Raw genomic sequence first — 27,547 nt, 5'->3', positions numbered from 1 at the left:
AAACTAGTAAAATGGTTAGTAAGCAGAAAAATCTCACTCCTGAAACCTGAAAGTCCCTTTTCCCAGCTTAGCTTTTACATGAGGCAATTAAAGTTTTTTCTCTTTATATTCTACTCAGTTTCCTCTCTTGCTTCACACTTTAAAGGTTTCTAGAGTTGAGATCATTATTAATAAGTGTCTTGTGCAACATTCTAGCTGCCTTGCCCAAAGCCCAGGCAAGTTGGGGCCTCTGTCTTACCTTTAATGACCTCACTCCTCAACAGAGACTGCTTCTGATTAAAGACATACTATTTTCTTCTTAGAAGCATCAGTACAAACCCCTATGAATATAGTTTTCTCCCAAAAAGCTCTACCAGTATCTTATCTTTTCTTTAAAACAAGGCAACCATTTGCCTCTTCCACATATGTCTTCCCAGAGGCTAAAAGTTCCTGTGTTCTTTGCCAACATCCTGAAACGGAATCTCACTTCCAGCACACCTTCCACACTGACGTCACAGGGATGAGCACATCACTTTCCTCTTGCTTTTTTCTCCCTTTTGCTGTGTTTGCTTAAGCTAGTTTGTTTGAGGAAAGGACTGTGGAGGTGTGGGGAGCATTACCGGCATATATTACCCATTACCTCTTAAGTAAGGTATTTGATGGGCACATGAGCCAAGGAAGCCAATGTGTCAGAATCCATACGAATCATTTAATAGTTGTGAAAGGCACTGAAAGTGCCCAAAGGCCCCTTTCGCCCCAGTGCCTGATGGCAGAGTCTGCCTATTGCTGGGGGGGGCTAAACAGCTGGATCTGCCCCTTCCACCCTCCTCTGCACCAGGGTGTGGGTGCACCCCACTCATGGGCTACGGAAAGTGCTGGAGTGGGGGGACATTCTGATAATAATGTTCCCGGATAGAAGTGATGGGTGAAGACATTTGCTGGGCTCCGTGGCTGAGGGCCTGGTGCTGGGAGCTATGGCATATGTCCTGTGACCATGACGGCAACGTCCCAGGGGAGCAGATTCCAGCCCTGGCATAGTCATCCTTATACTTTGTCATTTCTTATTTTGAGAAGCAAAGGCTTGATATCTAAATCTGATAGTCAGGCATTCTGTGATTATTTCCTGCCAAAGCATATCCTACTTAGAATCCTGCAGTGGTAATAACAAGGGGGAGGGGTGGAGAGGGGTGAAAAACAGCAGCTCCAATTACTAGTACTCACTGTGTAACAGGCACTATGCAAGGTACCTAATGTGAATTATCTCATTTACAAGATAAAACACTTCTCTCAAGAAGAGAATTTACTTCCACTTTACAAATGGGAAAACTAAGGAACAGGGAGGTTAAATCCCTTTCCTAAGGTTGCACAACAAGTAGGCTGTCTGACTTCGGAGCTCAGGGTGCTAAGTGCTACCCCAAAGTCCTGCAAGGATCTGGCACAGGGTCGAAGGGTACTGGAGGTAGCAGCGTTCCGGCCACCACCTCATGACAGGCACTGACCTTTTCAGCCTTCTGGTGGAAGATGGAGGACATGTCCAGCAAGGTGCTGCGCTCGTCCAGCGCCGCAGCGAACGCCTTCCACTCCTGCTCCAGCTGGTTGGCGATCTGCTTGATCTGCTGAGAGGCGTAGTGGCCGGACTCCACCAAGCGATTGGCCACTGACATGATCCGGTTTATGTTGACATACACGTTCTAAGGAGGGGGCAGAAAAAGAAGACTGCTTAGGGGAAGGCAAACAAGAGGCTTCTTTTAAAACACATGGACAGCATTTTCTGAAATACAGCCGATTCAATTAAAAATGATCATCTTCTTAACAGCAGAATCACCTGCTATGCTTATTTGCTATCTGGATTTCCATAAGCTCTAAGTGGCTTCCATTTCTGTTTGTAAGACTGCAAAATTATAAATCAACTAGCTGAAAGGTACACTGTTAGGCCCAAAGCAATCAGACGCACAAATGTGTGCACACAAATACATGTATACTATTACTCACTTTTTGGCTTCTGATCCTGACAAGAGTCCAGATGGCAAGCCTACCGACAAGCAGTCACCCAGAACTGCAGGAACCCAACATTTCAGTTTCTGACCAGAACCCAGAAACCACTAAATATGTACTTAGCAACCCAAGGCTATTTGTGTGAAAACAAGCTCTCCTTTCTACATAAACCCAAGTCATCTTTTTGGTGCCAGCTGAAAATATTCTGTAAATGGGTCCCATTTCTCTCAGGACTATGAGTTGGAACACAGAACAACACTGTGTTCAAATTTTAAATCAAGCTTTTCTACTCTATTGAAATTCCTATCTTCAGGTCCACTTGTTTACTGCAAAAATAAGGACAAAAAGCTTTAAAAAAAACCCTGCATTTTTAGCAAAACAAGTTCTCGCTATGGTATTCCACATTCCTTCCTCTGGTCACCTCGCTATTCCTTTCCACATTCAATCTTCTTTAAGGGTCATACTACAACCAAGGCTAGGGTGGGCATACACACCTTCATCAAAGCCAGACTGTTGTTCTTCATGTAGTTTGGACTTTGTGATGCATCAGAGCATTGCGGCTCTCCATGGGTCCCCCAAAATCAAAGACATAATTTTGGCTCCTCTCAACCTTGCCCCTGTATCTTAATACCTTCCCTGTCCACACTCCTCTACATTTTTCCTTCCTTCTTCCCATCCCACACAGTCTTTTGGGCCAGTCTCCTATTGCCTCGCACTCAGACCTCTGCAAGAGCCTCATGGCTGTGCTTGACTGGTGGCAGCACAGTGGATAGTGTCAACCTTCGATGCTGAGGACCCAGGTTCAAAACCCCAAGGTCACTGGCTTGAGCATGGACTCATCCGGCTTGAGTGCAGGGTTGCTGGCATGTCTATGATCCCTTGGTTGCTGGTTGAAGCCCAAGGTCACTGGCCTGAGCAAGGGGTCACTGATTCTGCTGGAGCTCCCTGGTCAGGCACGTATGAGAAGCAATCACTGAACCACTAAAGTGACAAAACTATGAGTTGATGTGCCTCTCTCCCTTCCTCTTTCCCTCTCTCTCAAGTTGTTACCTTGTCTGTAACCCACCCGTTAAATGCCCTAAAGAATTCATCTGCCCATTCTTTCCCTATACCTTCTTTTAATCATCTTTTTCTACATTTCTAACCTAGAGCTAAACTAGGTGGAGTCACCCAGATCTGGGATCAGAGAGCCACAGGCTCCAGCCTCTGAGACACTTTTCTGGGCTCCATCTGCAGCTAGCAGCAGCTAACAGATGGCCGGTTGTGGAGAGTGCCGGGGAGAGAAGAGACTTTGTGAGGTTGTGACAGCCGTGCTGGCCATGCTCACTGGGGAAATGGCCTCACTGGCTCATGTGACATTAATGTTCTAACCAGTGTCCTTTAGGTCAAAAGCAAGGCCTCCCTTTCTCATATGCTTGCACTCTCTCTAGGGACAGGTAACTACATGTGTTAATTTTTGCTTTCTCTGTAACTTTAAAGAGGAAAATCAACCCAAAAGCTCTGTAAGGGACAGTTCAAGGCAATGCCCTGTTAAAATTCAGACAAGAGCTGTCCACTCAGGTGGCTTACTGTGGGACCCACTGAGGGTATCACTGCCCCCAGAGTCCATTACCATTTCTTGCATTACTTTTATATCCTCAGACAGATTGTTCTCACAGACAGTAGGGTACCAGTCTGAGTCTAAGACCTATTCCATATCTCCATTACTCGGGCACAAGTCTCTACATTAAAAGTACTGACACCTCCATTCTTACCATCCTTCCTTTTAAAATGTCTGTGATAGCACAATGAGCATACTTGTTGGCATTCGGTAATATGCCTTCTTTAAAGATTGTCAGCTTGGCGTATTGATATTTAGTATTCTTATTTCCTTTTTCAAAAGTATTGAAAACACTGTGGATAATACAAGAAAGGACTGAGGTTAACAGGCCCTTGTTGTGCATAAATCAGATGGAGGCTAAGGGTCGTGGAGCTGTTGGGTGGGGCAGGCCAAGAACACCCCCCACCCCGGCAGCCATCACCCAGCACACACAGCACTTCTACATGCTTTCAATGAACACTTTAACTTAGAAAAGTAACACAAGTGTACTGTAAAAAATCAGAAAACATACTGAGACCTAATGAAGAAATAAACCCCATACTTTTAAAAGTTTCTTACTTGTTTCAAAAGTATTCGTAATTAAATTGATAAATTCACCGATAGTAACAACCATTTATCAAGTACTTACTATGTGTTCAGCACTAGGCTTAACGTTTTACATATGCAAAGAAAATAAAATAATGAGACAACATGGAAGGTAGATAGTATCCCCACTTTACAAATTAGGAAACTGAGGCTCAGAGAGTTAAGTAGCCCGCCCAAGGTCACATGGTACGTAGAAGAGTCAGAACTAAAACTCTTTGTTTTCATAATCCATGCTCCTGTCTTCCACAGTGCTCCCTGTTCTGTTGTTTCTGTATCTGTCCCTAATAATGCCAAAACATATCGAAATAGTTCTAGTCTGTAAAGCATATGATAGCATGGACTGAATTTGCCTTTCACCACTAGGTGAAGTTTCAGAGTATTTTGAAAAATTGATAAGAATTTTGGGGAAGCCGCCCAAAATTCTTAAGCCGCCCCCAAAGGCAAACATTTCAGCCTAGGTTTCATAATTTACACCAAAAATTCTCTAGGACACATAGCAAATGTTCTGATGGTGTCTATTACAAAAATTTTATTGCTAAGTTTTATCTTTGAAACTACCTAAGTTAGAGCACGTAGTTGACCAAACTTAAATTAAATGGCATCTTCCTGAATTTAAGCCAAAACCCCATCTAGTCACTCCCTCAACACTCTGCAGCAAATAAGGCCTTAGAGTGATTAATTCTCACAGGGTTGGCCAAAGTCCAAACCAAAACTCCTCGTCCTTGAAGAGGTAATTTCTAGAAACTTACTTGTCTACAGAAGCAACCACATATCCAGTAGAACAACACATTGCATTTTAGTTATATTAACTGCAAAACTATTAACATAGGTGCTATTTGAAATTCACTGTTTTTGTTTGTTTGTTTTTGCAATGCAGCTCGACTGCAACCCTGTCTGGTTTCAACACACCAAAGGTGTCAAGTGCATCAAACTCAACAGGACCCGGAGAGTCCAGGCAGGGTCGACACCCAGACCCCAGTTCTTCAGTTCACCTTGGGAGGAAATCTCCTGTTTGAGGAGAACTGGGGTATGCCCGTGAGGTAAGAAGTAGACTGGTTAATGTCTTCGTCTTCGGGAACAGCCGGCACATTGACAGGGTCTGTTCAGGGGACTCCCAAGGCCTCCAGGGAGCTGTGCTGGAGTCCCTGCAGGCTCCTGAGATGCAGAGCACAGGAACCAGCATCAAAATCATTCATGTCAAACTCGCCGCGCAACTGGTTCATGTTTCCCTGGTTTGTTTGCTTGTTTTCACGTCTGTTTGTGGGAACTGAAAACAAGCTACTCAGACACTCTGACAGCAAGAACTTCCCACACTTGGAGGTCACTGCGACCACCAAATCAGTATTCTGAAGGTGCCATTGCCCCCCAGAATGTGCCGGGACGGGAGCTGTGTAAATGCTTCCCATGTGCTAACACACTTTCACACACAGGACACAGCTCTTCTGACAGCCTCTTACCATACAGTTCATGGCGAAGTGGTTGTGCTGTGTCTGAAGCTCCATGGCGTGAGGGTGGCTGGTCCCAATCTCAGTGTAGCTGTTCAGAAACAGGCCCTTGTTGTGTGTGATCCAGTCAAACATCTGTCGGAACAAAAAAGACTACCTGGAATCACCCTAGAAAGAGAAATGACTGGCAGAAACCCAGTAACAGGGCCAAATACAGAAAAAGAAACATCTTTCCCCTGGTCACCTCTTAGACATCTGGGCCCAGAACATTCTTGACTTCTCAGGAGTCAGCACAGTTCTGAACTTGCAGGATCTATAGGAAAATCTTACCTAATGGGTTCCTTCAACGATGAGGAATTAAGGAGCAAAGGTGTTCAAATCCCCCAGGCTAATTAAGAACTCCAGTCATTTGACCCTTAAACCCAGCCACCCTGATCAACTGAACTGCTTAATGGGCCATACTACCCTTCGATTAAAGACCTGTCAGGTAAAATTAGGGATTTGTGGTCTCTAGGTGGGTTCTACTACGTCCTCAAATTACTGATAGCAATGACAAGGACTAAAAGATAATGCTATTTAATGCAAGAAGTATAAAAGAATCTGGGCGAATGAAACAACAGAATTTATCGTGGGGAAAAAAAAAGATTGGGAGAAAATTTAACAAAGACATCTCTCAAGGTTCAAGGGAGATGCTACCTGGAAAAGGATGCTCATTACGCTGTTCACAAGGAAACCATTTAAGGGGGATGAAAAAAGGCCTATCAATGACCACTGCTACTGTGACTTGAATCTGAATCCCAGAGACGGTCACCTGTTTTTCTAGTAACTGAAAAGAAGTATCTCTAGTATCTTTGACAAGGCAGTACTTAAAATGTAAGTACACTCACAGATGTTAAAAGCTTACCAAATAACAATACTGGAAGGTTACCTTCGAACAGTCCTTTTATATGAAATATTTCTAATGTAGTTTTTTTTCTTACTTTACAAAACACTCTCCTGTCCATGAAAACAATTCAGTGAGGTCCAATTAATGGTGATAGGCCCTAGCTGGTTGGCTCAGCAATAGTGTGTCAGCCTGGCATGTGGATGTCCTGGGTTCAATTCCCAGTCAGGGTACATAGGACAAGCACCCATCTGCTTCTCCAACCCTCCTCCTCTCACTTCCCTCTCTCTCTCTTTCTTTCCCTCTTGCAACCATGGCTCGACTGGAGTGAGTTGGCTCTGAGCACTGAGACTGGCTCCATGGCCTTGGTGCCAAGAAGAGCTCGGTTGCTGAGCAACAGTGCAACACCCCAAATGGGCAGAGCATCGCCCCTGGGGGGTTGTCAGGTCAGTTGTGATGCTGTGCATGTGGGAGTCTATCTCTCTGCCTCTCCTCCTCTCACTGAATTAAAAAAAAAAAAAGGATAATAAAGACAGCCACATTCATGGCTTGTAACACATTCCCATAGGTAGTATACTGGTTTCACATGGTTACTACTGAGTTAGCCAGTAACTGACAAACATTCTTACTGACCAGTTGGTTTGTCTGGAGCACAAGAATAAAATATTAGACTATAAATAATTACTGCCTGTATCTCTCAGAAGCTATCATTTTGAACATATTATTCACCCTTTAAAAAATAATTCTCAATAATAGATCTGAATGGTATTCTACCACCGGTTTTGTATGGGCTGGAAGAGCAGTTATTTGCAAGATATACATACATAATTATTGTTTTCAATAAAAAAAACCTATAAAAAACTCACTCTTTTAGATGAAGATATCATTCTCGTGTATCTTGCAGGCATTTGAAACCAAATTATCAGTATTTAATAACTCAAAGTTGCTAAAATAGCACTGCATTGCACAGTGAATAGCACTGGAAAGCAGGTTCAGGGTGATCTCTGAACTGACACGTGCCGTCTCCAACCAGTGCCATGAGAGCAGCTTACCCTGCCCCAGCCCTTTCTCTTCACCAAACCAGCCTTGGCTGCTGACACCTAACCATCCAGGAAGCTTCCCCTCATGGCTCATTTTAGCATGCCTCTTCCTTCTCTTTACCTTCTCAGCATCTTGTTCAAAAAGCCTCAGCTGAAAGCACTGATCCAGCTTCAGTTTCCTCACGTGCCACATCTGATGCAGATGCTGCCGCGTCGAGTGCAGCCTGTCCAACATGGCGGACACCTTGGGTAAGAGGCTCTGCAGGTCCGCATTGCCTGACCCTGAGTTCTTTTTGGGAAAGCTGTCGCTGCTCTGAATCCTCTGGAGCAACTTCTGTCCCTCTAAATCCAAGTCCTCTATGGGGGCCTTAATCACCTTCTTCTTCAGCTGGGAATGTTCCTCGATCATATTCCGAGCCCCCTCTAAATCCTGAGGCAATTCCTTCTTGGCTAGGATGTCCTGAAGCTCCTCCAGCCGAGAGAGCATGTGGGTTGCATTGCTAATATAATCTTCAAAAGCAACTCTGATCTCAATCCATTCCTCATGGTTGTATTCCAAGCAGCCATCAAACTCGGGAGTTAGCTGAGAAGGATCAACTACTTTGGTAAGGCCTTCTAAAGAGACCATATTTGTCTTAAGGGAAAAAAAAAACCAGGTATGAGACTATGAACCAACTCTATATGGTCTTATAAAGCAATCTGCAATGCTGAGTCACAGATTTTCAAACTTAAAGTAACCTATTTATAGAAAACATAACATACCTTGTTCTGGCCCCATAAAAATAAATGCAAATAAAATAGGTATTATAGTTTAGTTGCTGAAAATAAACCCATTATAGAGCAACACATGAATATTAGTTGGAATACCTAAAATTATGAAAACTTATTTCATGAGAGCTAAAGGAATGAGGTTTCCTCCTAAGAATGTAGAAATTAATGCACTCTCTTAGGTACATTAACCAGGAAATGCACTAAATTGCCAAGTACAGAGCAGACAATTCAGAAATTTCACTTTTGTCACTGTGTCCTTCCTCACCCTCGCCATCCTACGATCTCATTCCCAACAGAGTAGTCCGCTGAGGCTTCCTACTTCTGCAATCAAACCAATGTCTTCCTCCTGCACTTTACCACCTCCTGCTAAGGACACTTATTTGTGGGCTGCTTATCTGGTGACTGGTCAGCACGGCTCCAACCAGTCCACACTCAATGTTCATCTTTCCTAAACTCCACTTCCCATCAAGTAACAGATAAAGGATATGAATGACTTTTTTTTTTAATGTAGACGATATACAAGGGCTAAGCAAGAAAGCTGGCAGAAGCTCTTCTCCTAAAGGTAAAGATAGAATGTATCACTCACTACAATAATCCACCATGATTCTGAGCAGTACACGTGTTGTACATTACCTGTACTATGTGACAAGGTTTTAGTGAATTATACCTTAAGCAGAAAATCTTAACCTCGCCCTGTCAGAAGTGCTGCAGGATTAATATAAGAATTATGCCTCAAGCATTAAATGCAAAGACAGAGGTAAAGGAAGAAGATTTGTGGCCTAGAACCAAAGGTAAAAGAGAGAAAGGCTGGGTTAGCTCCACCTCTCACTTCCAGCCCTGGAGAAGGCTACAGAATACTCTGCGCTACCTGCTGTAAGAAACCGTGGAGGGCAGCAGTGCTAGAAAGAGGGGCGGCATCTTATGGAGCACCTTTACTGCAATGTGACTGCACGCTCAGTCCTGTCTCATTTGTCTGGACTTTTAGTAACATCTATGGAGGCAGACAACTTCAATAGAAACCCGGGTAGAGGTGACCTTAAAGGCCCAAGGGAGAGATCAAATTGTAAACCAGCAAAAACTTACATGCATTATTTTGCCTAACCATTCTTTCTGCTCAACACATGTATAATTAAATACAACGCACTTCAAATTCTGCATCAAGAAAACTATGGAGACCCAATAAACTGTCCTCCAAAAGCACTTCTAATTGTATATGAAGATAAAGGCTTACGGGTTTCATGTTTCACCTAAATCTCTTGAATTTAGTTTCAAATCAAAACTAAATTCAGATTTCAGATTGGAAATCAGTACTGTACCATGGAAAGAGACTTAAAAATGCAGGTAATACACATGTGAACCCACTTAATAAAGTGTAACATGTAACAAAGTTTAAGGATCAATACTGGGTGATGTGTTTAATACTATTATTGCTTTGAGGGGGACCAAAGTTTTGCCACCTCAAAATACTCCTTTTGGGATATTGATTTTAAGCTGGTTATTAGCAAACAAACTCAGAAAGAACCTTTGATCCTTTCTTTATCTGCCTCAAGGAATTCAGGTGGGAAAAAAAACTGGCTTTAAAGGAAGAGAGCATCACCTTGGCATAATATAAAACTGACAGACGAGGAAATCTAGCAAAGCATGTCTGTGGGACTCCCCTCTGCATTCCATTGTCTCTGGGTGGCCCGGCAGGAGTTTGTTTATTACATGTTTGTGCTTTCTCATCAACCTGCAAATTACCTGCTCTCCCTTTGAAACCCCAGACCCCTGCTGCCCTCTCCTTGGTCCAGAATGGCGTATAAACCTCACTGCCCATGTGTCTCCAGGTCTCACCTCTACGGCACTCCTGCAGGGACATCCATGATACATTTCAGACATTTTCTGTTACTCTATCTTCTGTTAGTTTGATTTTTAGACCAGCCAGAAAACTTAAGAATGGTGGGAGGAAATTTATTTTTGCACCCCCATACCATTTACCTTAAAATACATGAATATAGAACAACTAAGGTGTCACAACGAAAAACTGATAATTGATGCTTCTCATCTCTCTCCCTCCTGTCTGTCTGTCCCTATATATCCCTCTCTCTGACTCTCTCTCTGTCTCTGTAAAAAAATAAAATAAAAATAAATTTAAAAAATACATGAATATATTCACTGAACTCTAATGCTTGGGAAAGTTGCTAAAAGAAACAATCTATTCAAGAGAGGAGAGGATCAAAGAAAGGAAAGACAGTGAAAGTATATAAATATAGCAGAGAGAGAGAGGGCAGGATAGTAAATCACGGAGGAAAGAGGGGAAAGGTGGTGGGGGAGGGGGCAAAGGGGTATCAAGGAGAACAAGTAGGGTATCAAGGAGAACAAGTAGGGGAGATATATTGGGGTACACTTGTAACAATGTAAACACAACAAATTAAAATCAATAAAAATTAAAAAAAAACCTATTCAACCAAAAGTCATCATAATTTATTATTAGAAAACATTGAAGTTTTATTACAGAATATGGCATGAACCCAGTTGCAAGCCAGCCAAAACACTTTCTTTCATAACTATCTCATTAAACTAACTGGTAGCTAAAGGAGAGGTTAGCGTGGAAAGGACAAGGAGCAGGCTGAGGTTCGTTTTATACACTGTCTGCAGACAGCAACCTTACGTACCTCCCAAACCAAGAGAACTGAAACTTAAACCCCCCTTGGGTAAAATGATCCTCTAGGATAACACAATAAATGACCCTAATTTTGTGAATTCATGCAAAAACTAATTTTACATATATACATAAGATATGCAGTTCCCATTTAATATGTGGTTTTAAAAACCTATTATTGTAAGTCTAAAGTGATGAGGAAAAAGTCATTTTCCAATAAATCACAAGTATGGTTGTAGTCAGTCTGGCCACACATGGAAGTTACCTCAAATTCAAATTTAGAACTGCCAAAATTAGTCCTCTGTTTCTGCCAAAAGTTGTCTGGCTTGATTATCAGTGCAACGTGAATGCAGCAGGGGAAGGACTCTTGCAGGATCTTCAGCAGAGGCTTAATGGAGTCCCACTTGGACCCACGCATGTCCACAATGACCGTGAAGCCTCGCTTGCAGACTTCTTCACTAGAGAGAAAAAAAAACAACATGTTCAAGCCAGGAAGTCTTGGCACTTTTTCTGGAAAGAGTCCCTGGGCAACGCTGACTCTGCTTCCTTCCTCCTGATGTCTGTGGGGCTCCAACTGCCAGGTACGGCCAGGTGGAAAATGGGGTCGGGTGGAAAACAGGGCTGGGCTCCAACTGCCAGGTACGGCCAGGTGGAAAACAGGGCCAGGTGGAAAACAGAAGGGAAGGGGTGCCCCTCTCTACCCACAGCCTGGCTGCTGGGCAGCACTGTGGTGTTGGGGTTTAGAAGGGGCATGGAAGGTGTAGAAATCAACTCAGAAAGAGCTCAGGTCTTATCCATAGAACCAAACTCCTTCTCAACCTACCTTGTCATAAAATAACAGACTCTGGCTCCATGTGCATCAAAGAATAATGATGACTTGAAACAAACTTCAACTTTGAAAACCTTTAAAACTTTATTTTGTATTTCTGGTTTTGCATCCTGTTTCCTCTTTAAGAGAGAAACAATTTCTGTATATTAACTGATCTCACACACTGCCTAGAAACTATCACAGCAAGTCATTGGCCAGCACTCAGTGGGGTCCGAGCCGACAGCGCGCACAGAACCCAGGTAGAGATGTCACAGCCCCATGAAGCGCAGTCACCCGGGACTCCCGTCACAGGTGCTTAAACCACCCCTACCAGCGAGCTGGCAACAAAGGCAGGAGCTTCTCAATGTCCCATTGTGTTCCCTTAAACTTGTCTCGGGGCCCTGGACAATCTCAGGGGTTCTCCAGTGTGGCTGTCCAATCACTGGGGGTCTGGCACCCTCTGGAGGAGTCTGTGGGGTCAATCTATTTTCATAGTAACACTGAGATTATCTGTCCCTTTCACAAGTTGCACTGATGGTATAGAGGCAACGGTGGGAACTCTGCTGGCCGTTAACACAATGAAGGCATTACAAGGGGCTGCCATATTCCTCCTCCCATGTTCTTATAGTATGAACAAGCCAACCAACCCAAAAGCCGGTTTTTCTTAAGAAACATCTTTATTGATGAAGCAATAAAAATGTTTAATTTTATTAAATCTTAACCTAAGTACTTGGTAAATACATATCAAGTGCTCTTGTAATAAAGAATAAACAAGAGTCAAAGTCCTTAAACATAGGTAAAAACCCTGGGCTCATGTGGCTGTGACTTCCCTGTGACATAGCTTCACACTTCAGGAATAGCCTGTCCGCTCTGCCGCATGGTGGACGCACAGCCCGTGGGGGCTGCCCATGCCGGTGCACACGTGACCAGGTGACCCGCCTGCACACTCCCAGAAACATGCCTGAGACCCCCTAAGCGCCTGGTGGGAATTTCAGGTTTTTACTCAACAAAAACGTGCTGAAATTATGGGAAATGTATATGACATTTCTTCTGCCTCATGTAATCACCCTGAGAAATTAGTCTAAATTAAAAAGTCAGAAAACTAATTGCTATCATTAAGTGATGTTAAAAAGCCAAAAAATTTTAAGTCAGAATTAAAACCAATCTCATGCTCTCTTGCATGAGTTCACTCCTCTTCCCTACACGTATACACACACACACTCACACACTTCCTTATTTTGATTCACATCATCGGAATAAGTAACATCCCGAGTTTCACAGCTGTAAAGTTCCTAAGACAACTACATCAGTGTAAGAGGCTTTTCACAAAGATTTTCTGAAAAAGTTTCTGGGGACAGAACCTGAGCAGCCAGCAGCTCACAGCCCGAAAACATGGAGTTGAACACCACAGAGAGATCAGATGGAGCCAGCAGCCCTGCAGCCTAGCGTATCACCCAAATGTGGGGCACTGCAGGGATGATCTGATTAACGTCGGCTACCTGTTCCTATTAGGACTATGAACCAGAAAGGAGTTAACACTTGGCTCACACGCTCCTCACACTATCACCTCTCCAGCCCTCAGGTAGGTCCTGGGCCACAATCCAGCCAACAACAAAGGCCTCCTTCACAAATCCTAGAGGTAAGCAGGGCTTCCAGAAATGTCTGAAAATCTCCCAAGTCACTGAGATCAAGGATTCTGGAGCTGCCTGGCTTGCTGGGGTTTGCCAGGTTGCAAGATTCCATTCAGTAGACACGTCAGGGCCGCAGAGGCCTGGGGCAAGGCCAGCCTGAGCAGCAGGAAGCCTGCACCTGGCGCGTTCTCCCCCAGGCCCTCCCCTGGGCTGCCACACAAAGACGGGGACTGGGAACCCTGTCGGAGTTCCGCTGCTCTGTTAGTTGCTGTTTGGTAGGCTGCACTTTAAACACCAGCCTTCACCATATCAAGACAAATTCTCTGGCAGTCTATCTTCCATTTCCCATAGCCCCACACAGTATGTACATAAAACTACAAAGCCCCTCCACTTAAAAGGGCCTTAAAAAGAATCCTAAAGAACTTGAGGCTTAACAACAGGAACAGACTGAAGGACACAACCCAAGGGCACTCTGAGCTTGCAGAGTTTACAGAAGAATTAACTACTCATCTTCCTGCACAATCAAACTGTTAGCACTCAGACTTCCCAAGACGGGAGAGCTGCACAGGAACCGAGCTGGGAGTACACACCCTTTCAATCACCTGTCTTTACCAAGTTAAATGCCAGTCATTAGGAAAATAGTGACTAGCAAACCACCCCGAGCCCAGTTCTGTTCATGAGCAGCTAAAGGAACACGTGCACATGGCAACAGGACATGGGCTACAGCTATTCCTCCGCCGTAAAAACTTATTCATCAGTACATTAGAAAGTGTGACTTACTCATCAGTTTGGCTGGCAGTTTCAACAAAGAGACTCATTTTATCTGTGATATAAGAACATTTCACCTGACCAGCGGTGACACAGTGGGTAGAGGGTCAACCCAGGACACTGAAGGCCCCAGTTTGAAACTCCAAGGGTGCCAGGAAGAGTGTGGGCTTGTCAGCGTGAGCGTGGGATTGACATGATTTCAAGGTCACTGACTGAAACCCAAGGTCACTGCCTTGAGCCCAAGGTTGCTGCCTTGAGCAAGGGGTCACTGGCTCAGCTTGAGCCACTGGTGTCAAGGCACATGTGAGAAGCAATCAATAAATAACAACTAACTCTCTCTCTTACCCCTACCCTTTCCTATTTCTCTCTCTAAAAAAAATAAAACTGAGGTCCCTTCTCAAGGCAGGTCACTGGAAAAGAGAAACTCTTTAGTTCCTGGATGAAGAAAGTTCTTTCTTATATGAAAGTTCATGAATGAATCCATTAGAAGTCTCCACATTATTTCATTAGCGACCAAAGAGCCAGAGAGGTTTACCCATTTAACTACAATGAATCATTTTAATGTTCTAGAATATAATTAGCATGATTCGAGCAAGAAGAAGAAACCCCTAGAAAAGTACCAAGACTGCTGTTAAATCATTGCTGTGCAGGAATCCCCACGACACCAGCAGGAAGTTCTGCTGAGACTTGTTTCTCCTGTGCCCATTTAATGGAAAGTTTCCTTGCACATGAATTCTAAGAAAAACACTCCATTAATTTTTTTTTTTAAGGAGGGGGAGGAGAATGGAAGATGATCCAACTAATAAACCTCAACCACTCACCTCTCTCAGATCACGTTCTGTTTAACCCGAGGGCCACGTCCTAAGAGGCACACAGGCAATCTAGAGGTCACACAGGAAGAAAACAAGATGACCTGGCTCTAGAACACAGGTCGAAGGGGGAAAAATGGAAGGAAAGAAGAGCGAATATGAAAGATGGAAATTATTGTACTAATTCTGAGGCAGCTACCGTACCTGAGACCCTGCGCTGGGCGTTTACAGAAATAATCTTACTGAAGACTCATAATGATCCAAAGAAGTTCAGATTAGCATCACATTTTGTAGATCAGAAAACAGATGCAAGAAATGGAGTAACCAGTGCCAGGTCACAGTCTGACGCTGCCGCCCATGCTCTCAGGGATGGCACCCTTCTCTCCAGTCTGGAATGTGTAGCACTGAGACTGTCTGGCAAGGGACAGCCAGAGATTTCCTTCACATCACAGAAAATTTCAGGAGTGAGGACAGAGGAAGAAATCTCACACTCTCAGAACTCTGAGATTACAAGCAAATCCACAAGTCCAAAAATATTCACACACCATTAACTCGCTGATCATTTCCACTGACAAAACAAAGCAGTGCTCACTACAGGTAGCACAGTGCTTTTTGGGTCAGTGTGGGAAAACTGGTGGACCCAGAGAGGACTCATTGTATTACCCCTTCTGTCCATTTGGACCACTGTGAAATTTTCCTCCATTATCAGTTGGCAAATGAATCACTTACATGTTATTCTCACCTCTCTCTTTGCTCATTAACCAAGGTCAAGCAAAACGGCATTTCTTGTCAACTGGAACTGTAAATACAAAAGTAAATCTAGGCAACGAAATGATGTGTCTCCTCAGGAGGTGGAGGGTCACCCTCCGCACTTAAGTATTTATAATCCAAAGAACAGAATGTTTGGGATTTGTTACAAAATATTCCAGTGGAGAAATTAGAAAAAAAACAAGACTGGCAAACCTTGAGTAACTGAAGCTAGATGACAGGTGTGCGGGGTTTGCTACACTACTCTGTCTGCTCTTGTGTATACTCACAATGTTCCAGTAACAACGTTTTGTATGTTTTTTTTTTTAAGTGGGTCATCCAGGTGATCCAAAACATACATGAAAATTTTTTTGATAATATTCCTACTACTTTGTCTGTTTAGAATTCAGGCTGGGGTTTAGACGTTTTCTAGAGAACACAAAGCCACGCCTTGGAATAGTGAAAATAGTAAGATGCCCCAAGCCATCAGAACTTAAAGTGAATGAAATGAAATTTTTTTTTTTTTTTGTATTTTTCTGAAGCTGGAAACGGGGAGAGACAGTCAGACAGACTCCCGCATGCACCCGACCGGGATCCACCCGGCACGCCCACCAGGGGGCAATGCTCTGCCCCTTCGGGGCGTCGCTCTGCCGCGACCAGAGCCACTCTAGCGCCTGGGGCAGAGGCCAAGGAGCCATCCCCAGCGCCCGGGCCATCTTTGCTCCAATGGAGCCTTGGCTGCAGGAGGGGAAGAGAGAGACAGAGAGGAAGGGGGGGGGTGGAGAAGCAAATGGGCGCTTCTCCTATGTGCCCTGGCCGGGAATCAAACCCAGGTCCCCCACACGCCAGGCCGACGCTCCACCGCTGAGCCAACCGGCCAGGGCCGAAATAAAATTTTTTATATTTACAACCAAAAGAGATTTCAAAACCAGAATGCCAGTTGCCAAAGTTATATACAGCAATTCAATTATGTAATATTAAAAAAAAAATAACCTAGGTCATACCAAATTCAACTTGTTTTTCATATGTGCCTTGACCGGGGGGCTACAGCACACTGAGTGACCCTTTGCTCAAGCCAGCAACTTTGGGCTCAAGCTGGTGAGCCTTGCTCAAACCAAATGAGCCCGCGCTTAAGCTGGCGACCTCGGGGTCTCGAACCTGGGTCCTCCGCATCCCAGTCTGATGCTCTATCCACTGCGCCAGCGCCCGGTCTCAACTTTTTTATTGAATTACATAACAACCATTATTTTGCTAGGTAAGAATTTTTTTTTTTACCTTATTCTTTGTTTCTCTTTTCCATTATTAGCACAATACCTAGCAGACAAGAACTCAGTAAGTGGCAGTTATCAACTATATTGTTATTTATAAATGATAGTGAGTAGTATCATATATAACTTCTAAAACTCTTCCCAACTCTTTGATTTCAACAGTTCAGCAGCTCAAGAAAATACCACAGTAAGAGGAAAGGAAAAGCATCTTCTGCCTGGATGAGTAGGGCGCTATCATTCTGTCACTGATGACTCAAAGTGACAGTTGTCCCATAAAGGATCCCAAACAGAAAATCCAACAACTTCTTCAGCTGGTCAGACAGTCACAGAAAGGATGGGTTATACACGGGTACAGCTGTCTTCGCTGGCAGGTGTCACAAACCTGTGCTGGAGAGAATGTAGTCCATTCACCTCAACCTTCAGAATCCATTATGCTGCTACTGATCATCTTTTATTATTCTCCTGCGTAACATGTTCCTTAAAGTAACTATCTACTCTAGCCTATATTATGACCGAGATCTTTTACACGTCCTAATTTAGTCTCTCAGGCAATGTCCTCCTTTAGCATACACCATTCTGAAATAAAGATTTCTTCTTTTTCAGAGGAGAGCACCCCTCCAAGTCTCAACACACAAAAATTTCTTGTTCCAGACATGGCTGCATCCTTGGATGGTATCACAATATTCCATTTTCTGAAAAGTAATCTGAACAATTAAATGGAGCTCTTAATGTAGCGGGGGAATTTCTGTCACTGGTTGTCAGCCAACACAATAAGGAAAACCTTTATTAGAGCAGAAACAAAGATTCTAAATTCCTCAAGTACACACACGGGCAGATTCCTATTCACTGTTCTTTACTTTGGGGCTCTCTGGAAACAAAGCTTTGCCTACTCTTGGTGTTCTTCAGCATGCACGTGGACCATCTCCCTGACCATCACTAACAGACTCTCGGACTGGATGGCGGTTCCCACATGTGGCATCCTGTCGTATTAGTTGGGAAGGATATTTAACGGCCCACAAACTTCATGCTGCAAATCAACAGAATACTTGTTAGGAACCAGAGCTCGGCATACATCAGAACAGCACTCTCTTCCTGGGGTTCCAGGGCCCCGCGTCCCGGGGGCAGAATCAACTCCAGGTCTCCTTCATTTCTACTTCAGGTACCACGTCCTAACACCCAGCATGAAGAAACCCGACCCCACCATCACCAAACAAAGCTCTTCACTCAAAGCACGTACCTTCTTGTTCCCACACCCAAAAGTGTTGTAAGCATGACAGAACAGTCACAAAGTGGAAATGAGAAAGATCAGGATTTTAATTTCATAATACTATTGTCTGTTTGGAATCCAGGCTGGGGTTTACCAGCAGTTGTTTTCTAGAGAGCATGGTGCTGTATCTTAGAACAATGAAAACAGCGAGAAGCCCCAAAGCACCCAGAACTTACCTAGGGATACAGGCTAGATAAGAAATGAGTCTCCTGAGATCCTCCTGTCGTATTCTGTCATGATTGCTGCGGGCTGGAAAGGTTAAAATGGGACCTCCACGCTTATCTCTGCCACCTGAAAAACAAACATTTGGAGCACACTTAGAAACAAGAGAAGACAGGACATGAACGTGCCACTGGAAGTCCAAGGACACCGCTCAGCCACTCACACAAAGCTGCACCCAATCAACTGCAAGGCCAGAAAGAACCGTGCGAAGGCCACAGTCCCTGTCTCGGCGGGCACATGGCCAAGCAAATTCACCCCTCCCAGGACTCTGTAGAAAAAGTCCGAGTTCTGCACACCACCCAGAAGATATTACAGAAAGTCTTGGCCTTTTCTTCCAATGTGTTTCCTCCTTCCTTCATTTTTATGTTTGGAGACAGAAAAGTTGCCACGTCCATGTGCCATGTACACATGCTCATTCCCCTTAACCAACCAACCATCTCCTCCCAGTGCTCCTTGTCTCTCTCATTCTCCTCCACACTGTCCCCTCTCCTGCAATAAATTTAGTAAGAAGGAAAGAAAATAAAAAAATAAAAATAAATTTTAGCAATACTGGCACTTACAATTTCCTGGGATGATTAACACTCTCTCTAAAAAGGAATAAAACTTTATTTTGAACATTTAAAATGATCTGCATGTACTGTTCAGTCACATAGTTAGAAAAGTGTTAGATTATTTATAAATCAAACAATTCTGGTATTAAACGGGGATAACACTAAATGATAGCTGCCAGTACATGCTGTGTGTGGTATCCAGTGGTCGACACACGCATGCTGCTTTGATTACAATGACCCTGTTAAGAGGATTTATCGTTCTGGCCATATAATTAAAGATACAGAAGCTCAAAGAGCTTAAATAAAGACAAAAGGACTCTGCCAGCATGGTCACAGCTGGGTTCTTTGAACTGCTAAGAGCTTACATAATTTTTCAAACTAGTGGCTTTAGTTCTTTCTAAAGTAATAAAAAATGTCATAAGGACAACTAAATGATGAGATCTTAGGCCTTTTTTATGAATGAAAGGTAGTATTAAAAATGAGAAGCAATAGTTTTAACGAATAGAATGTCATTATCATATAATCATCTAAAATATCAGGTATTTTTTAGGGTAGTATCAATGGCTCTAGGTTTTTAGAATACCTCTTGTCTCTGATGTAAGACAGGAAACATTTCAATATTTTTATTCTCCAACAGCTTTCATTCCTTTCAAATAGAAGTCAATATCCTTCATCAAAAATACTACAGCTCAACATATACTATAGAAACTTGAGTTTTTAAAAATTTAGTATAATATTTAGATTTAACATTCATCCTCTCTTGGTAAAGAGTATCACATCTCTTCCTGGACCACCATTCTGAATTTTTTAAATGCAACAAACATAATCTGTTTGATTCAGTTGGGAAACGAAATGCTGATGACCCATGTTCAACTTTCCTCTCTCTGGGGTCACTGTTATCTCCCAATGAAGTAAGGCAGGCTCTACCATGGTGTGAAAAGGAGAACCCCAAATCTGCCCAGCAAAGACAGTCACGTGGGAAGTCAACAGGTTTACACACTGCACAGGATCATTCTGTCCACTCCGAAGTGAAAACTCAACGTCTGTGTGTGCAGCTAGAGGGACTGGCCACTTCCCCTTCCCACTAGAGATGTTCCCAAGCGTGCAGCACTCACGGGAGTGGTTCCCTGACACTCACCAGCAGGCTCATCGACCAAAGAGGCTCCCTTTCATGTCCTAGAAAAAGCTTATTGAAACCTAAACTTGAATTTCAAAATAAAGGGGAAAAAAATCAATTTGTCTTTTTTCATTTTTTCAGAATAGAGCTTTAAAAACTCTCTAGGGTAGTTTTAAAATTTCATCAAAATCACTTATGATTTTAAATACTGAAATAAAAACTTCATGTTCTCTATTTAAATAACTTATATTTTGTTTTCACTTGCTAACCTCCCTGCCTGGAGGGGTATATCTTCCAATTATGGTGTGTCTCAGTCAGTAACAGTCAGGTACCAAAATCACCCATCTGCTGACCCTTCTCTGTGAGGTTAAAAAATAAATATAGTAGAATCAATGAAATGTAGTGTTAATTCAGAGGTACATGGTTTCTGATCCTCAAGGAGCTTAAAAGCAATACAAATAGATGTCTATTTAGATTATATGTCCCAACGTTTAGCTTGTTTGCTAATGTCACAGAAGGTACCCAAATGTAAACAGTTTGGGTGATGAAACAGAAAAGTTACAATTTCAAAGTTCTAGTTCCTGAACTAATATTTAATAATGTTGCAGCTTATAAAAGCTTCATCTACTATATATACTTGTGTGGCTGAGCCCTGGCCGGTGGGCTCAGCGGTAGAGCGTCGGCCTGGCGTGCGGGGGACCCGGGTTCGATTCCTGGCCAGGGCACATAGGAGAAGCGCCCATTTGCTTCTCCACCCCCCACCCCCCACCCCCTCCTTCCTCTCTGTCTCTCTCTTCCCCTCCCGCAGCCAAGGCTCCATTGGAGCAAAGATGGCCCGGGTGCTGGGGATGGCTCCTTGGCCTCTGCCCCAGGCGCTATAGTGGCTCTGGTTGCGGCCAAGCGACGCCCCGGAGGGGCAGAGCATTGCCCCCTGGTGGGCAGAGGGTCGCCCCTGGTGGGCGTGCCGGGTGGATCCCGGTCGGGCGCATGCGGGAGTCTGTCTGACTGTCTCTCCCCGTTTCCAGCTTCAGAAAAATACAAAAAATAAAAATAAAAAAAATATATATATATACTTGTGTGTCTGATGTGAACCCACAACCTCATGGTGAGGCAAGCAAGACAGATGTCAGTCCCATTTCATAGACAGGAAACTCAGCACCTTAGTTTGGACAATAAAAAGAAAAGAGCAGGAAATCTATTCCTGTGCCTACCAACGTCACAGGATATCTACGTAGGCGTTTTACAATCTCTGAACCTCTCCATGTCTGTAATCAAAACCCAACAGTCATGAGGGGTTATCTGCCTATCCAAATGCATGTCAGTCAAAGTAACCCGAAAGAAATCAAAAAGGACATTGTTTTATTTTCAATTCTTATAAAAACTACATGCTCTCTACTCTTCCTCTCCCTACCTTTTCTTTCTATAAGGCACCTATCACACTCTAGTAAACTGTGTAGCTTACACATCTGTTCCTCACCCCCGACAAGAAGGGAAGCTCTGTGGAGACAGGCATCATTGTTCATTCACGGACATAAGTATATTCTCTCAATGCCCAGCAAAAGATGGGCACATGAAAGCTACTCAACAAATGTCTGCTGTATGAATGGATTTTTCTGTATTCCACAACAACTTAATGAAAAATACCTATCATTTATCAGGAAGTTAAAAATGAGAATGCCAGGACATTCCTATAGAAAACGCAGGTGCTAAGTAAACTGAGGTTTATTTTCATATTAGGCTGAAAAGATCCCAAATTTCTCCTTGTGACAATTATTCCTTAAACTCAGTGACACTCATCCCCTCTTCTAAAAGGTAAAAAAACCTCCAGGGGACTTGGTCACATGAGCAGCATGGCTGAGATTCAGAGCTGTCCCTTAATCTTTAAATAAATGAAGAACTCAGCTTTCGCCCACTGAGAATGAACTTCCCTTGGAGGCACACTTAGTTGGACAAGTATAACGTACATTTCAATGAACCACCTGAATTTCCCTCTGTAGGGCCCTTATTTGAATTCCTGGATAGTTTTGTGGTTTTTTTTTTTGTTTTTTTTTTTTCATTTTTCTGAAGCTGGAAACAGGGAGAGACAGTCAGACAGACTCCCGCATGCGCCTGACCGGGATCCACCCGGCACGCCCACCAGGGGCGACGCTCTGCCCACCAGGGGGCGATGCTCTGCCCATCCTGGGCGTCGCCATGTTGCGACCAGAGCCACTCTAGCGCCTGAGGCAGAGGCCACAGAGCCATCCCCAGCGCCCGGGCCATCTTTGCTCCAATGGAGCCTTGGCTGCGGGAGGGGAAGAGAGAGACAGAGAGGAAAGCGCGGCGGAGGGGTGGAGAAGCAAATGGGCGCTTCTCCTGTGTGCCCTGGCCGGGAATCGAACCCGGGTCCTCCGCACGCTAGGCTGACGCTCTACCGCTGAGCCAACCGGCCAGGGCCTGAATTCCTGGATAGTTTTTACCACTGAAAACTATTCTTTAACCCCACCACCACCACCACCACCACCACCACCACCACACCCCACCCTACCCCCAAGGAACAGTCTAACTGACAACCATGAAAAGCTCTGAAATGATGTGGTTTGTAATAGAAACACTATGGCTACAATCTGTAAGTCTATTAGGAATGAAACTCTGTTGAGAGGGTGTCCATTGGGCCCCTGTCCAGGAGCAGCTAAGGTCCTTCACAGGCTCTCCTCTTCCTGCCTAATCCCGAGAACCAGAAATTGGCTGACAGACAGTTTCTCATGAAGACTCTAAGAGGCCTGACCAGGCGGTGGCACAGTGGATAGAGCATCGGACTGGGATGCAGAGGACCCAGGTTCGAGACGCCAAGGTCGCCAGCTTGAGTGCAGGCTCATCTGGTTTGAGCAAAGCTCACCAGCTTGGACTCAAGGTCTCTGGCTAGAGCAAGGGGTTACTCGGTCTGCTGAAGGCCCGCAGTCAAGGCATATATGAGAAAGCAATCAATGAATAACTAAGGTGTTGCAACAAAAAACTAATGATTGATGCTTCTCATCTCTCTCCGTTCCTGTCTGTCTGTCCCTATCTATCCCTTTCTCTGATTCTCTGTCTAAAAAAAAAAAAAAGTCTCTAAGAGGACTCTTGAGTTCTGGGAAGGCCTCTGACAGTACCCAGCCTTCCAGTCAGGCACTGAGGACTCGGACTATACTAGATGCCAAGAAGAATAGATGAGATGGATAGGAGGTAAGCCCTCCTTCCCTTTCTGTGAAATGCAGAACTCTGCAAAACTGGAATGAGGAATTAAAGTCAGTAGTCACAATACTATCAGCAAACCTCTGAGAAATCAAATCCTACCTTCCTGTCAGTACCTCCTCTTGCAAAGGTGAAATGTTTACCTTGCCCTCAAAAAGCTATTCTAAAAAATAACCCACTGTTAATCCATAGGCAACTGACTGAATAAATTGTAGTGTACATGCACTCAGTATAGAAACATACAGCTGTAAAAGAAATGAGGACTCTCTGTACATACTGCTATATACTGCTTTCTGGAATACTATGGAAAGTGAAACAAATGAGGCACAGAAAATGGCACATAGTAATTACTGCTTATCTAAGGAAAGGGGTATAACAATGGATGGATAGATAGATGCACTTATTGTTAAAGCGTAAGAAATCAAAAACTAAAGAAAACAAAAACAAAATGTTTCTTATAAGGGAGGGATGGTACAGGGTGAAAGAGATAAAGAGAGAAATTAGATTTAGGCCCTGGCTGGTTGGCTCAGTGGATAGAGTGTTCAATTTCTGATCAGGGCACACAGGAGAAGCAACCATCTGCTTCTCTTCCCCCTCCTTTCTCCCTCTCACAGCCAGTGGCTCGATTGGTCTATCAGCCCCAGGAGCTGCGGACAGCTCAGATCACTCAAACGGCCTCAGGCGCTAAGGATAGCTTAGTTGATTCAAGCATCAACCCCAGACAAGGGTTACTGGGTGGATCTTGGTCGAGGTGCATACAGGAGTCTGTCTCACTATCTTCCCTCCTCTCACTTAAAAAAAAATAAAAGAAACTAGATTTAAATACATACTATTTTTTACTTTTTTTAGTTTTTAACCTTGGAGTGATGTACACATTTTATTTAACATTGAAGCCAGATTAGGTGGCTGGTTTTATTAAAGCTTTAAAAAGGAAACAAATGATCCTGAGTTTCAAGTTGGTAGGAACTTGATCCACACAGAGATGTATTCTATGTGACTTTAAAACAGCAATAGGACAGTGCATTCCTAGTGACATATGCTCTGAGGACAACAAAACTATTGAATTACATTTGGTAGTCATATTGTTGTAATAACATCAGTACTATAATGTAAATATGCAATTATGTTGATGAGGGTAAGAACAAAGACTTTCAGCATAAGGAAAAAGAGATACAAATACATAATAATTATATATATAATAATATATATAATAAATTATATATATATATATATATAATCTGTAATCCTAAATGTGAATTGGAAATTTTAGAATGAGGTTATGATATCTTTCCTCATTGAAAAAAATACATCCATACATCCATACACACAAACACACACACATTTCCTAAATGTATCCACTGAAGAACCACAGAAAAATGGTCCCACCAGTGACAGTGACCTTCCTTAGCACTTGGCACTACTCCCCATCAAAGGAACCAAGGGACTTTAGAAAAATGGCTGATGCACATGTAAAACAGGAAACAGACAAGTTGGGCTTGAAACATTTGGTAACAGCAGCAGAGAGAAGTTGTGTTACTGTGATACATAGATTCAGCAGCCAAGCTGAAGAGGCTCCTACGGTCCAAAAATGGGAAAACTTTAACTTCATTAAGAGAAAAAGAAAATGTACAGTGAATTAAAACACATCAAATAGGTTTAAAATCATGAGTTTGAAATGATGCTTAAAAATTAAAACTCAACAGTTTTTTTATTAGTCTGAAATGCCTAATGGTCATTTTTCATTAATCCAAAAATTAGACAAGAATCAATCATTTATACTGCTTTTCCTGTAAGAACTGTGTTCTCAGGGTAACCAAGAAACTGATAATGGGATATTTCTCTTTATGGAATACCCAAGTTGATAAATGAGAAGAAAGGATATAATTAGAATGTCAGCATTTTGCAACCCTAGTAAAATACTAGATCTAAGCAATGATCACCAATAAATGCTTAACCAGACTCTCCCAATAAATTCCCAGTAAAACTACACAGCACCACCCACAAAGGATGTTTGCCTCCTTCCCTGCAAAACTGAAGCTAAGTCTAACCAAGCCTCAAGATTTAGCTCCTATTATAGTTCACAAGAAACACAGGGCAAAGGAAACATGTTAAATGACCACCCAGGGATGCAACCAGTAAAACCTAATAAAATGTAGAACAATCAACAGGAAAAGACCTGGTTTCCACACCCAATAAACATAATGGGGTAAGATTTAAAAAAATAAAAGAACCTATAAATTAAAAGAGACATCAGGCCCTGGCCAGTTGGCTCAGCGGTAGAGCATCGGCCTGGCGTGCAGGGGACCCGGGTTTGATTCCCGGCCAGGGCACATAGGAGAAGCACCCATTTGCTTCTCCACATCCCCCCTCCTTCCTCTCTGTCTCTCTCTTCCCCTCCCGCAGCCAAGGCTCCATTGGAGCAAAGATGGCCCGGGCACTGGGGATGGCTCCTTGGCCTCTGCCCCAGGTGCTAGAGTGGCTCTGGTCGCGGCAGAGCGACGCCCCTGGTGGGCATGCCGGGTGGATCCCGGTCGGGCGCATGTGGGAGTCTGTCTGACTGTCTCTTCCCGTTTCCAGCATTCAGAAAAAATGCAAAAAAAAAAAAAAAAAGAGAGACATCAGACATACCAACTAATTGCAACATGTATCCTAAAAAAATAAATTATACAACACATAGGGAAATTTGAATATTGATTGGCTTTTTTATATTAAAAAATTACTACTCATTTTTATGTCTGTTAATAGAAGTGTGAAGTTCTTTAAGCTTATCTTCTAGTGAACTAAAATTTATAAGTAAAATGATATGATAACTGAAATTTACTTCAAAATTATCCATAGTGACGGGAAAGGAGGAGTAAATAGGAACATACTATAGATGAAGCAAGATTATTGAAGTGTACCAAGGGCTCATGAAAATTCATACTATGCTCTCCTGTGTGGGACATTGAAATGTTCCATGATATAAGTTAAGGGAATGAAAAGTGTTCTTAATTCTGGTAGTCTGTCTATGAGTTCTTTTTTAAGGCCCAAATCCTAGTGGAACCACGTGTCGTGGTTGAAATTATACATAAGATATCATATAGAATATAAATGAGTACATATATGCATACGTGTATATACACACATTAAATATATAACATATACTGCAATTAATATGTACTATAAATATATATAATGCATTAAGTATGTGTAAAGTAAGCATAAACTATATTATACACACACATATACACACCATTAAGTAGAAACTACAGGACACATTTTTTAGTGCCCCTACTTCCGACTTCAAGCATAAAGTAAGATATGTCATCTAACCTACTCGCTGATGGAGAAAGTATTTTGCTATCTTGAGTGCAATAGGATTACTTTATAGAGTACCTGGAGATAACACTGAGTATCAGAAATATTCAAGTTCAAGGAATCCTCACTAGTTTTGACTTATTAAGTAGCTCATGGAATCACTGACCTTTGGCTTGCTTGTTAAAAGCCCTGGCTACTCCACTTAGATTTAATTTACTAAAAGCCACCAGCTTTTATAAAGGTGTCCATCATATCCCTAATATTTTTTTAAATGAGGTCTTACCAGCAAGATTAGCAATTGTCAGCACTGGGGGTTTGAGAAAATGGGGACCTGGACATGGGGTTCTTTCAGGGTTGATGGAAATGTTCTGGAATTGGGCCATGATGATGCTTGCACAATCTTGTAAATACGCTAAAATCCACTGAATTATATACCCTATTTCCCCATGTATAAGACGCACCTTAATTTTGGGGCCCGGAATTTGAAAAAAATGTATTAAAGTTCTTGAACTCAAGTTTTATTCATCATTAAATTCATACAACTCCTCATCTGCATGAAAAAGCGGGAAATGCAAATAAAAAAACCTACAACCACTGTATAAGACGCACCCAGGTTTTAGACCCTGAATTTTTTGAAAAAGGGTGCATCTCATACATGGGGAAATACGGTACATGTAATATAAAAAGATGGGTTTTATATTATATGAATTACTTCTCTCAAAAAAGAAAAAGAAAAAATTAGTTCACAGGTGAAAAAAAATTTTTTTTAATTTTCCATTGATTGAGAAATGGGGGAGGTAAGAAAGCAAGAGGGGAGATGAAGAGGGGAAAAAGGAGAGAGGACAGAAGGGAACAGAGAGAGGGAGAGAGAGAGAAAAGCATCAACTCGTTCTTCCACTTTAGGTGTACT

At 42.9% G+C, this 27,547-nt stretch overlaps 1 protein-coding gene across 10 annotated transcripts in view; it reads right to left on the bottom strand.

Annotated features, from left to right (window-relative positions):
- Window positions 1–27,547, bottom strand: part of TRIO (trio Rho guanine nucleotide exchange factor) — a 351,333-nt gene that overhangs the window by 202,630 nt on the left and 121,156 nt on the right. For 9 of the 10 annotated variants that reach the window (XM_066243866.1, XM_066243876.1, XM_066243803.1 and 6 more), the window contains 5 exons: window positions 18,414–18,528; window positions 11,205–11,397; window positions 7,649–8,161; window positions 5,617–5,739; window positions 1,479–1,670 (listed from right to left, as the gene is read on the bottom strand). In XM_066243866.1, the coding sequence (XP_066099963.1) occupies window positions 1,479–1,670; window positions 5,617–5,739; window positions 7,649–8,161; window positions 11,205–11,397; window positions 18,414–18,528 (1,136 nt within the window). The remainder of the gene's footprint in view (window positions 1–1,478; window positions 1,671–5,616; window positions 5,740–7,648; window positions 8,162–11,204; window positions 11,398–18,413; window positions 18,529–27,547) is intronic. The other variant, XM_066243859.1, reaches the window with a different exon arrangement.

Source organism: Saccopteryx bilineata, chromosome 1 (genome assembly GCF_036850765.1).
Source record: "Saccopteryx bilineata isolate mSacBil1 chromosome 1, mSacBil1_pri_phased_curated, whole genome shotgun sequence".
In the NCBI taxonomy this organism is placed as follows: domain Eukaryota; kingdom Metazoa; phylum Chordata; class Mammalia; order Chiroptera; family Emballonuridae; genus Saccopteryx; species Saccopteryx bilineata.
The sequence above is the reverse complement of the archived record's forward strand: the minus strand, read 5'-3'. Positions and strand labels throughout refer to the sequence as shown.